General features: G+C 44.8%; 1 protein-coding gene across 1 annotated transcript in view; it reads left to right on the top strand.

Moving 5' to 3' along the window:
• TAPT1 (transmembrane anterior posterior transformation 1) overlaps window positions 1-12,130 on the top strand; it is a 59,915-nt gene extending 47,785 nt beyond the window's left edge. Inside the window, exons 8-14 of the mRNA XM_088836537.1 lie at window positions 136-216; window positions 1,535-1,644; window positions 3,078-3,137; window positions 3,636-3,704; window positions 6,693-6,769; window positions 8,947-9,107; window positions 11,349-12,130. Coding sequence (XP_088692663.1) covers window positions 136-216; window positions 1,535-1,644; window positions 3,078-3,137; window positions 3,636-3,704; window positions 6,693-6,769; window positions 8,947-9,107; window positions 11,349-11,566 — 776 coding nt within the window. The 3' untranslated portion in view covers window positions 11,567-12,130. The remainder of the gene's footprint in view (window positions 1-135; window positions 217-1,534; window positions 1,645-3,077; window positions 3,138-3,635; window positions 3,705-6,692; window positions 6,770-8,946; window positions 9,108-11,348) is intronic.
• The last annotated feature ends 912 nt before the right edge of the window (window positions 12,131-13,042 follow it).

Raw genomic sequence — 13,042 nt, 5'->3', positions numbered from 1 at the left:
ATATTTCACAGACATTTATACGGTAATATAATTTCATCATACTCTGACTAAAAGAAAATTATTTTAGATACATACTATAGTATTGTTATATTATTTATATACACTCTACTATTTTTATGTTCAACTTTTTTTCAGATATTAAGGAACGATTCACAAATTATGTGCTTTTGCTAATAGTATGTCTGAGAAATATGGAGCAGTTTTCTTGGAATCCAGGTAAGGAAGTCTTAACAATTATGGTGCCTTACAATTTTACTCTTGAGCGAAAAATCCTTCTCTTCCATGGAATAAAATGAGTTACGCAGAAAAGTGCAGAAAACTCCAGAAGCCTTTAGCTGGTCCACTCTTCACATGTAGGATGGGTTGACTGTGCTCTCTGTGGGGTGGTGGGAGCTAGACTCCCCCAGTAGTTGGCCCAGCATGGCACCCATGGTAAAGAACCCGCCTGCCAAAGCAGGAGACGCAGGTCCGATCCCTGAGTGGGGAAGATCCCCTGGAGTAGGAAATGGCAACCCATTCCAGTACTCTTGCCTGGAGAATCCCATGGACAGAGGAGCCTGGTGGGCTACACTCCATGGGGTCAGAGAGAGTCAGACACGACTGAGCACGCACACACAGTTCCCACGGGCCACACAGCATCTCTTGAGCCGCATACCCAGTGACCCTGCTGAGCTCTGCAGCATAGATACTTTCTCTCTCATAGACGAGGAAACTGGAACTTATTAATAGACCATTTCCAGCGTCAGGTAGCCAGTCACTGGTGGAGCTGATTGTCGAAAGAGGTCGAGGTGCCCTGGCTAAAGCTCAGCACTATGTGAGACCCGCCTAGACGACCTTCCTGGTCAGCCGGCGGAGCCCCGCCCTGCGCTCTCCACCCCCCGCCAGCTGCCCCAGGGTGGGATTGCCGTGGGTCCCTGCCAGCATTCCTGATGGTCTTCCTGCTCTGTCCCCCTCGGATATCCTGCAAGGCCTAAGCAGGTTATCCTGATGTTTGCATTTGTTAATCAGGCACTTGGTACTGAGCTGACGTTTTAATAAGTATGGTAAAGGTGAGCAAATCTGGCAGGTTACCTCTTATGACGGTGAACTAAAGGATCAGTGTCGTGGAAGCTTAGTGATCAAAGAGAGAAAAAAACAGTTCAGTTGACTTTAGCACCTTGTCCTCCCGGTTATCTGCCGTCACGCCGAGGCAGCCCGAGAGGTTTAGACGGAGCCTCCTCTCTCACCATCCCACATCGTCCTGTGCATCTCCCCAGGGAGAGGCGGCCTCCACTAACCCCGGCGCCCCCCGCAAGGCTTCCTCCGTACCAAGCACAGAGTAAGCACTTGTGAATGACTTAGCCTTTATCCTGATGAGATATGACTCTTCTTGATAATTAATTCTATGCCGGTTCTCTCTCCGTTATCACTTGTTGAAAATGTTCTGGTTTTTCCCTGTGGAGAGTGCAGATTTCTCTGGTAGCCTGTGATAGGATGTTATGGATTCTGTTCATATTATGAGATGTAATTGTCTCTCTTCTCCCCTACTTTATAGATCATCTCTGGGTGTTATTTCCAGATGTCTGTATGGTGGTCGCGTCAGAAATTGCTGTGGATATTGTAAAGCATGCTTTTATCACAAAGTTCAATGACATCACGGCAGATGTATGTATTTTAATAGGCAATTCAGTGTTTGGTGTTGACTTCTGATTAAGTACCATAAGGTTGTAGGATAGCAAGTTAAATTTACTGAATTTATGAATACAACAGAAATGAACTACATTTTTAAAGTTAAAATTATAATTTTAAATTTCTAAAAATGATTTTGCTGCCAAAAGTACATTATTTCAATATTAAACAGCTCTGCTTCTGTACTTTTGGATAAAGGTATAGACTGATCAGTAGTTGAGATCAAGGTATCACTAACTAAAACCGTTATAAACTGTTATACCGTCATAACCTGTCTTGTTAAACTTTTAAAAGTCACATTGTTCCTATTTAAAATATTAGATACCAAAACTTCTCTCTTTGACTAGATTGTTCAGTATTTTATATTTTAAAGTTGATTTTTTTTTCTCCTATGATTATCAATAGGTTTTTGGTAAGTCCTAGAAGACAAGCACCTTATATTTTTCTACTGAAAACATTTGTTGGAACTTTGAGAGATTTGCTTTATGTTACAATCAGGTATTTTGTAGCATTTCCAAAAATAGAAATGTGGCTGTAGGCTTGATAGAAACAAAATGAAGCCTACTCACTGAGCCATCCCACCAGTCAAGTTTTCAAGAGCAATGCTCATTCCTTCCCCAGGCCCAAAATGAATAGTAATTTACCAGTATCTCGATTTGGTTTGGGTTGTGCATGCTTATTGTCATATTTTAAAAGGCAAAGACTTTAAATACAGTGCAGTTGCAGCTTCTGCAATCGATGATGGGATTATGGCGTTTCTGAATGTTTTAATATCCTTGAATAAAAGATGATCATGCAGTTTCTGGCAAAGGTTGGATACAACAATTTTACCCTTTACTCTCTTGGCTTCCTCAAAACAGGAATCCCTTTTCATGGGACATTTTCTCAGCAACCTAAGTCAAAACTAATAGCCTTGATTCAAATATTTAGTGTGTTTTGTAGTGGAAATGACAGTTTACAAGTACCTTCAGGACTACTGTGTTCTCCAGCTCAGCTTAATATCATACTTAGCATTCACTTTTGTAAAAGACATCATTATCATTAGATGTACAGTAATAATTTTTAAAACTGTTCATTTAATTTAAATTTTCAGAATTATTTTCCGTGCCTTGCACTACTTAAAATAGCCAGTCTTCCTAAAAGTCTAAACTCTCAACAACCATAATCTTTGAATATTTATCCCTCTTTAAAGGAAACCTTGTTAAAAGGCCTTGAACCTATCAAGGGGAATTGAGGCTCTTTTTCACTCTTATTGTAGGTGAACAAATAGGGAAAAACTACCCAGATATCACTTGGTTATTAGCACCTCCTTCCTGGCTAGATATTGAACATTTTATCTACAAAGTAAATCTTTCCATGGTCTGTATTTGCACTGTATTACTTAATACCTCATTCTTGTTTGTCTTTAGGTCTACAGTGAATATAGAGCCAGCCTTGCTTTTGACCTTGTTAGCAGTCGACAGAAAAATGTAAGCATTGTATAAGTTAACTGAACAATGGTTTAATTAATTAATAATTAAGTTTTTGAACAATATTTTAATGTAGCATGGGATATTAAGGGAAAGCTAGGTAAGCCTTATTTCTGTTCTTGACACGAAATGTTTACAGAATAATAAAAGTAATGCTAATACTTATTACATAGGGTATGGTTTCTACAGCATTGTAACAGGTTTGCAACTTTGTATTTTAAACTTCTTATGAACATTTAGATCGCTCCATTGTTCTACTAAATTTCAGTAAAAGTACTAGGGTCTCTTCTTACAGTCTCGCTTGTTTAGAATATTTGCTGGTGATGAATGAATTGTCCTTTTTTTTTTAAGTTTGAAACATTTCTTATTTTAATTAAGATGACAGTAAGAAGCATTACGTGTGAGCACAGACAGCATTCCTGGACCTGACTTTTCTGATGAACTCTGCTTGTTAAGTGCTTATTAAACCCCATACGCCCCTTTCTCCTCTCTGTGCAGGCATACACTGACTACAGTGACTCCGTGGCCCGGAGGATGGGGTTCATTCCTCTCCCACTAGCCGTTTTAGTAAGTCCATACACTTTTTATGATGAGATGACCGTCATTAAAGAATATGAATAAATGGATTATCAATCAGTTTGTTCTAAAATGGCTTCATAGTAAAATTAAAGGTCCATGACTTAGAAGGAAATTTTGTTTTAAATTATAATATTTTCCTTTTGGATTTTGAGCTATTTAATGGATAAAAGATGCTAAGGCATATTTTACATGATAGCTTTCCTAACAATGAGAATATTCATTTTTGCTTATTCATTTGGCAGTGATTTTTCTTTTTGAATGGATTTACCTAGTGGTAGGCATTAAGTGGCCACTGTAACACATATTGGTGGAAGTATAAGTTAATCCAACATTTCTAAAGAGCCCTGTGACAGTATTATGCTTTGATGAAGTAATTCCAGTTCTAGGAATTTCTCCTAAGAAAACAGTCATGAAAGGCAAATGGTGATTTATAGGAAAGGTTATGCACTGCAGTAGCATTTATAGTAGTAAAAATTTGGCAGCAGATGAAATAGATTAAATAAATACAATGTGCTCAAATGAAAAAGTCTTCTGTATTCATTATAAGTACTACTTCTTAAATTTTTTTCTGAAGTTTTTACAAGGGAATTTTCTGCTGTTATACACAGAAAATACCATATATATTTTTAAATAATGGCACTGAAACATACTCGATCAAAAACATTAATCATCAACTTCTGATATTTTGATGAATTGCTCAGAACAGCCTTGCAAATAGTTACTGTAATATTTAATTAGGGCTCTAATAATGTTAAGAAGATTTTGCTGACTGCACTTATATTTGATTGCATTCCTCTTTGGCTAACTATTCTCACATCAAAACAAATGCAATTGTCTTTTCACTGAAGGACATCTGAAGTTTTCCAAAGACGCAAAGTCTCATGGAAATTACGAGATGTATAAGGAAGTTGTAAGTCATACTAACTGTATTTTTTACCAGCTTGCCTAACTTTTTTTTAGAGGATGAATGATTAATAGATTTAATATTATTTAAACTTCAGCAGGACTCTCCAGATAAACACATCCTAAATGTTTTCAGTTGTGTTAGTAGCTTGTTTTTATTATATACAAATATGGCTTTCTTTTGCTTAGGGAACAGAACGCCTAGAATTTTGGAAAAACAGAAAATTCTGAAGAGTGAAATTATTTGTTAATGGTTTAAAAGATTGATAAAATAGAATTTAAGATTTTTTCTGTTTTCTGCAACTGGAAAAAGGATACATACAGTGTGAGAATAAACCTAGGCTGCCATTTTTTTTTTAAGGATTAGTTAAGTGGTTGGATTAAAATGTGTCCCTGCTTTGCCAAATAATAGTTTGTCTAGTAACTTATTTACCAGAAAATTCGGATCATAATTAGTATGAATTTTTTTAATTAGTATTTTTAGATTTTTCACCAATCTTTATTTTATTTTTTAAGTGAGTCTTTATGGTTGTTATACCAGAAGATTTAAGTTTAGTTAATACTTGATTAGCAGAACACTTCTGGGAAATCTCTTGTCGTTTCAAAGATTATGGAGCTACGTGCAGACCCAGGGGATTTTCCTCCGCAGTGTTTTTCTCACTGAGCGCCAGAGTGACAGCAGAGCCTTGGCAGAACTCTACAGCCCCTGAGGAGTAAACTGAGGCCTTGGTAACCGAGTCAGTTCTTGCATTAAGGCCAAGAGCAGCAGTGTTTCCTTGTAAATGTTACTTTAAGTCCTAGAATGAGTTCATATCCAAGAAAAGTAAATCATATTAAGGTCTCAGGGCAATTAGACTTGGGACATATGTATCTTAAAGTTACCTAATAATATACTGGGTAAAAATGAAGTCATTGAAACCTCCGTTTGCTTTTCATATTTCTGAACAAAATTCTAGAACCGTATTACTTTCCATCACAAATATTTGATGACAGGTCATTTCCCCATTAGAGGCTGAGACAGACGTTTTATTAAATATATATGGCAGTTCATTCTGTCTAGCTCCTCCCAACTGCTCTTTCATTAAAAGCATTTTTAAAATACCATTTGAAATGTTCTTGTGTTATTTATTTAATTGAGACTTCCATTTGAGGATGACATTGCTGGACAAGGCTGGTTATTTTCCCTGGTTTTCTGTTTTCGCGTAGCAGTCCCTGCATACCCTAATATATGGGTACATTCAGCTGAACCTATAACACGTGTAAATACTTCTTAGTGACAGATCCCATCCGATTTATTCAGCAGTTACTCTTCTGTTTCTGTGAGATAAGTAAGAAAATATAAGATCCCCTGGAGGAGGGCATGGCAACCCACTCCAGTATTCTTGCCTGGAGAATCCCATGAGCAGAGGAGCCTGGCAGGCTACAGTCCACAGGGCGCAAAGAGTCAGGCATGACTGAAGCAACTTAGCAACCATAGCTCTCCAAAAGAGAAATTTTCTGGCCTTTAAGTAATTAGTTTCGTGATAGTATTTAGTTTTGTTAAACAGTACACGCCTCCTAAGGGTTCCCTTTACTTTCTTGCTCAGCAAGTCCTTGGGGTTCTTAGAGAGTCAAAGAACAAAGGACAGAAAAAGCAGGAATGAGGGAAATGCCCACCAAATGCTTCCAGCCCTGGTGGGGACGCATGCAGCAAGATGAATCCGTTTATATTTTCCAGAATAACTTTTATTTTTAAAGTTAACTAATTTGCTTCTCTGTTAAGTACAGGTAAACATCTTAGTCACGAGCTGGGTGCAGTGTCTGACTTTAGAGTCAACGGTGGAATTTGGCATTAGCGGGCATTTTAGATTTTCCCAAAGAATCTAAATCTACCATAGAAGGTTCCACAAGCAGCCAGGTTCTGATGTGAATCAAAACATCCTAGAACTGCTTTCTTGGATTTTGACAGAGGCCACAGGAAGGTGCCCAGAATGTTAAAGTCGGCATGGAGAAACCTTCTTTTAACTATTAACTGATAACTCTGGTTGTTTGTTTTGTTTATGTGATTTGTTGTTTCGGTTTGTTTCTGGCTAGCTCATCAGAGTGGTAACAAGTTCAATTAAGGTGCAAGGAATCCTGTCTTATGCCTGCGTCATCCTCTTCTATTTGGGGTAAGATTAACTGTTCTTTGGTTGGGGGCGGGAGGAGAAGGGGACGACAGAGAATGAGATGGCTGGATGGCATCACCGACTCTGTGGACATGAGTTTGAGTGAACTCTGGGAGTTGGTGATGGACAGGGAGGCCTGGCGCGCTGTGATTCGTGGGGTCACGCAGAGTCGGACACGACTGAGCGACTGAACTGAACTGAACTGAATATGTTTTTGGTTATACAGTGAAGTGTAAATGCAAAGGGCTTCCTAGGTGGCGCTGGTGGTAAAGAACCTGCCTGCCAGTGCAGGAGACATAAAGTGATGCAGGTTTGATGCCTGAGTCGGGAAGATTCCCCTGGAGGAGGGCATGATCCACTGCAGTATTCTTGCCTGGAGAATCCCATGGACAGAGGAACCTGGCGGGCCACAGTCCTTAGGGTCGCACAGAGTCGGACATGACTAAAGTGACTTGACACACACACACACACATACACATAAATGCACAATGCAGTAGAAGTTAACAGCAACCAGGTCACAACTGTCCTGGGATCTCTCTTGACAGCATGTGTCCCCAAATGTATTTGTGAGTCAGTTAAATTCTGGCTAAATTAAATATGCCTTTTGGCAGAAGACTCGATGGCACTTCCGATGGTATTTTAATCTTTTAATGAAATCACTTACTTACAGTCCTCCTTATTGAAGGCCTAAGTTTCACCCATGTTTTCTTTTATGATAAAATGTGCCATTACAATCAGATGTTGTAAACATCTGTAAACATTGGAAGACAATCTGTGTTTTAAAAAAATGTATTTTTCTACTATGTTTACCACACTGATTATTAAGCACGCTCTAGGCCTTGTCAGTGGAGAAGGAAATGGCAACCCACTCCAGTGTTCTTGCCTGGAGAATCCCAGGGATGGGGGAGCCTGGTGGGCTTCCGTCTATAGGGTCACACAGAGTCGGACACGACTGAAGTGACTTAGCAGCAGCAGCAGGCCTTGTCAGACAGTAAAGAATCTGCCTGCAGTACGCGAGATACTAATGGGTTCGATCCCTGCGTCGGGAAGATCCCCTGAAGTAGGAAATGGCAACCCACTCCAGTGTTCTTGCCTGGGAAATCCCGTGGACAGAGGAACTACAGTCCATGGGATCGCAGAGTCGGACACCACTGAGTATACGCATGCGCGCACACACACACACACACATATCAAGTGAAGAGTTTTGTTTTTCTTTTGTTTTCAGGATTTTTGCCAGATTGATTTCAAATGCCTAAAAATATTATGTACCTTCTGGCCCAGAAATCCCACTTCTGTAATTATAGATATTCTGGAGTTTATCTTAAAGAAACAGAGATATAGCGTAGTTTTCTTAAGCAGAAACTTTTTAATAGAAGCAACATATTAGAAGTAATCTAAGTAACCCAAAATTGAAGGCTTTGGGGGACTCTGTTATATGATGGCCAGCACAGAGAAGCTTTGCAAGCCCATCGCGGTCAGCTCACTGAGGAGCCACCAGCAGGTCGGGAGAATGTTCCGGATATCTTGTCATTTACAACAGTGGTGGTCATACAGCAGAACTGGTTGGCATTTCTGTGTGCGCAGCACTGTTCTGAGCATCTTACCAAATCACCCCTTTATGGGCTAACTCATTAGGAAATTCACTGAGATCCACACAGGTCCTGAGCAGTGGAGTCAGGACGTGAACCCACATGCTCAGCCCCCAGAGTCTCTGCTCCCACTGTGAGCGCCAATCCCCCACCGCCTTCTTAAAGACAGCCCATTTCTGGAGAGAGAGAGGTTCAGATAGATGTCCCTTCCAAGCACGGATGACGGCAGGCTTGTATACCAGATGTCCCGGTGGTCTGCACTGGAGCATGGCGTTATACTTTTTTCTTGTTGGTTTTCATCTGTGTTTGCTAGATGTCTTTGTTTTGTAGTAAGAGAATAAATGTTAGACAGTTTAGCACCAGGTAAGGCTTCTAAATATAATTTGTTTTTATAATGAAAACCAAACAGTTTTTTCAAAAATGCTTCCCTGGGTTAAAGAAGCCTCCAGAAACTCGGGGTTTGCATGAGGAACTGGTCCTGTGGGCCTCCCTCCCCGCGCCTCCCCTCCTCACCGGCAGAGCTGGGGGTGGCTGGCCCCCATGTGCAAAGACGGACCCCAGCAGTGTGTGGTGGTTTCTTCTGGGTTTTAGGTTGATCTCCCTGAAAGTCCTGAACAGCATTGTCCTGCTGGGGAAATCCTGCCAGTACGTGAAGGAGGCCAAAATGGAAGAGAAGTTGTTTAACCCTCCCCCGGCCAGCGCTCCCAGCAAACCATCCAGTAAATCACAAAATAAGTGTAAACCCTCCCAAGGTAGGTTTGGCTCTCTGTTCATCACCTCTGTGAATCGTTACCTAAAGAATCAGTTGTCTGAACTCTCCATGAAAAAAAATCACTGTTGAGCAGCGCTTTCAAGACTGGATGTTGCTTTGCTTAGCTGTGGATTTAGTGTTTATGCTGAGACCTCATCGCAGGCACCCCTGGGGAAGAGCTCCGAGCCTTTTTCCGTTTGTCCCATGTTCAGTAGATGGTTGTTGGGCGCCTGGTAGCTGGCGGGACCGGGGACAGCTGGGCCGCAGACGAGATAGTCGGGGGGAGAGCAGGTATACGTGCACCGTGTTGTGGGGGAAGCGAAGCAGGCTGGCGGGAGGACACGTGGGGTGGGGGCTCCCCAGCTGGGAGGGGCTGGGGAGCGGGCTGCACGTGCAGAGGCCTCGGGCAGCAGAAGCGAGAGCCAGGGAGGCGGGACCCGACCCCGGGAGAGAGGAACTGGGGGAGGGGAGGGGCCGAGAGCCCCAACCCCGGGGGAGAGAGACTGGAATGGCCCGGGAGCCCCTACCCCGGGTGAGAGGGACTAGGGGGGTCCGGGAGCCCTGACTCTGGGGGAGAGGGACTAGGGGGGCCTGAGAGCCCCGACCCTGGGGGAGAGGGATCAGGGGGGCCCGGGAGCCCCAACCCCATGGGGAGAGGGACTAGGGGGGCCCGGGAGAGAGAGACTAGAGGGGGACCGAGAGCCCTGACCCCGGGGGAGAGGGACTAGGGGGGCCCCGAGAGCCCCGACCTCAGGGAGAGAGGGACTGTGGGGGTGCCAAGAGCCCCGACCCTGGGGGAGAGGGACTGGGGGGGTCCGAGAGGCTGCCCAGGGCTCCTGCCGGCACTCGTGAGCATCTGTGCTGTGTGGGAAGGGCCGTTGGAGAGAGGAGGGCTGGGAGGCAGGGTCACTGTCAGTCTCTGTGGAAAATGGACTCAGGAAGGCAAGCCCAGAAGTGGAGGCCAGTGGGGAGACGCCCGGCTCAGCACAGGTCAGCATGGGAGCAGCGGGAGACCAGGTTCCAGGCGGGGCACCAGGGGCACAGGGCTCGCTGGCGAGGTCATGCCCTGCAGAGAGAAGTGAAGGAGAGTCCCAGGGTTTCTGGCCTGGAAGATGTGCAGGAAGGCCTGGGGCTTAATTGTTGTCGGTGGCCGGCAGTTCCACGTCCACATGAGTATTTATTCAGATGACTTTAAACGATTTGCTCTTCCGTGCCTGTGCCAGGCGGTATGAGACACTGGAGCTACAGAGGTAAATAAACCAAGCTGTGGGACCTCACAGACTGCAGAGGAGACAGCAAAAGCGGCTGACCCAGATCGGAAAGCAGTGAGGTTAGAGAGGGGACGGCAGAGGGGTCCTTCCTGGAGCTGGTGAGGCCTGCACTGAATCCCAAAGCGCCAGAAGTAGGACCTGGTGCGGGGGGCTCGTCAGGAAGGGGACCGGCGGGGGTCCACAGTGAGGTGGCAGAGCAGAGACCCGGGGTCAGTGCCCGAGCGCGGCGTGTGCCTGCGAAGGGGCAGGAGGTGGGCACGCAGGTGAGGCTGCGACAGGGCGGAGCGGGTGCCGAGCGGGTACATGCTCCTCTCTCCCTCGCGGCCGTGTGTGTCAGCGCCCGTGCGATCCTCCGTCTTAACCAGGCACCGCCTGTGGGGTGTCATTCTTGCCCCGATGACGCTGCTCAGTAAGGGCTGCATGTCCGATTCAGAGATTGGTGGGTCCAGGCGCCCAGACTCTGCCTCCCTGTGGCCGTTTGGGGTTTCGGTCATTGGTGTTTTTAATCTCCGATCTGAACTTCCCCGAGGTAAAATGCTGACTCTAACTACCGTGACCACACACTAGAGGCCGAGCAGTCTCAAGTCTGCTCAGCCCTGCCATCCCGGGTGGGAGTCAGTGTTTGAGGTCTGCCAGCGGTCTTCTAGATCCTGCTTGTATGGAAAGATGGCTGTGACACAAGAGTTCTGATTTTCCGCAAATCCACTAACAGTGCTATTTGTGGGCCATGGTCCGCATCACACTGTCATATACAATTTGGATGAGAAAACGGAAATAGTAAAGCCTCTTGAGTTTCATGATAAGCTATAGGGTTTATACAGCATGCTGTTAATATTAGGCTATTATTTGCTTTATCCAAAAACATGGACAGTCGACCCTTTTTTTTTCAGTCCCACTGTATTGGAAAGCTTGTGGTTATGATAGGCTGGCGGGACACCCTTTTCTAATTGAACGGATCTGTTTTTCCACAGAAGAAACCCTGTCTGCCTCGGTCACCAGCCAGCCCACTCATCAGAAGGAAAATGCAGTCCCGCTGCTCGTGACAAGCAGTTCTGATCAGCTTCTGACCACCCCGGACGGCGATGAGAAGGACACAACACAGGAGAACTCGGAACTGAAACACAGGTCCTCAAAGAAAGATCTGTTAGAGATAGACAGGTTCACAATTTGTGGAAACCGGATTGACTGAATTCCGGAGCTCCGGGTGCCAAAGACGCAGTCCCGGGGCACCAGAGGCAGTGCCCCCCGGACGAACAGATGCTAAAGACGGCACTTAAATATTTATTTAAGAACTTAACTTATTGACGGAAAGCAAATCTTAGTGTCCTTCTTCCGGTGACGTGGCCTGGCTGAAAGTCAGGTCACACGGGGCAGCCAGCAGCGACCTCCAGCCTCGAGCCCTTGGACAGATGGATGGCTCAGGAAGGGTCCCTCCTGCTTGGGGAAGCCGCAGAGTCAGCCTGGGCCCCGCGGGAGCGACCCCACCACCCCCTCTGCTCCGTCACTCTGTGCTTCCAGAGGGTGGGGTTCCGCCTCGAGTCCTCCTTGGCGTCGGGATGCGCTGGAGACGGTGGAGCTCTTACACGGCGCTCCGTTTCCAGCCTTGTTCTGTTCCCACCGTTCGCAAACTTCATCTGCCAAAGCATTAAAAAAAAATAACGATAATTAAACTTAAGATAAATGTTCTTACCACCAGAATACTCTTCAAAGATGTATCTGAATTAATCAGAATAAAAAGCTACCTTAAATGAGACATGATGGATAGTAGCGTTTTATAGAGGGAAAGAAAAAAAAAAAAACCTTAAGCCAGTTTATTTAAAAAATATGAATGAATGAAGGTTTGCATCACTGAGAAACTGTTTCCTAATTTTTCAGTTTTACTCTTCACAGCCAAATGTGAGCTGTGTATTGTATAACTGCAGTGGGTAAAATAGGAATTCCCCGACAGAAAGGCACTTTTTATAGGAAAAAGGCAGAGCAGTGTTCATTTTCAGGTAGAGTAACTGGTTTCCCTTTCAAACTGATTGCTTCCTAAGTTGTTACCGTGAAAAGGGTTGGTGCTGAACAGGCTGAGGAGCCACCAGAGGACAAAATTCAAAGGTGTCAACTTCAACTGGGTTTTTCACGTCCCAGTTTGAAGTCAGTCTTGTGTGAGTGGGGCTTCGTCTTGCTTGGGCTCCTAGAAAGAGCTGGTCAGCCCGTCTGTCTGTCTGTGCGCCCGCGTCTGTGCTCTGGGGGGATGGGCCCTCGGGTGCGCTGGTCTGCCTGTCTGCCCGTCTGTCTGTCTGTGCGGCCGCACCTGGCCCGGGTCTGTGCTCTGCGGGGAGGTGGGTGTTCGGGTGCGTGTGTGCCAGGGAGGGCAGGCTGTGTGGGGAAAGGAAAGGAGACATTTGGGGCGTGCGTGTGGCCGTCTGGGTGTGGACAGGGCCTTGTGTGGGAAGCAGCCAGACGGTGCTTCTTGGTTTTGTTTGAGATCAAGATTCCGTTTCTGCTTAATTACCAGTCCATGGCCCACATCACAGGACAAGTTCTTTTCCACCACATTTTATCTTGAGGAGCCTTTCTGCATTTTTATAAAGATTTTCCAGGGTCTAATTTCAGAATGTCCAGATGTTGCCGTTAACTGTTAACTTCCTTTGATGTTTTCATTTGAAGTTCAGCTCTT

The sequence above is a fragment of the Moschus berezovskii genome, chromosome 5 (assembly GCF_049115385.1).
Source record: "Moschus berezovskii isolate FMDL1 chromosome 5, NW_MosBer_1.0, whole genome shotgun sequence".
Lineage (NCBI taxonomy): Eukaryota > Metazoa > Chordata > Mammalia > Artiodactyla > Moschidae > Moschus > Moschus berezovskii.
This window is presented reverse-complemented; position numbering and strand designations above follow the sequence as displayed.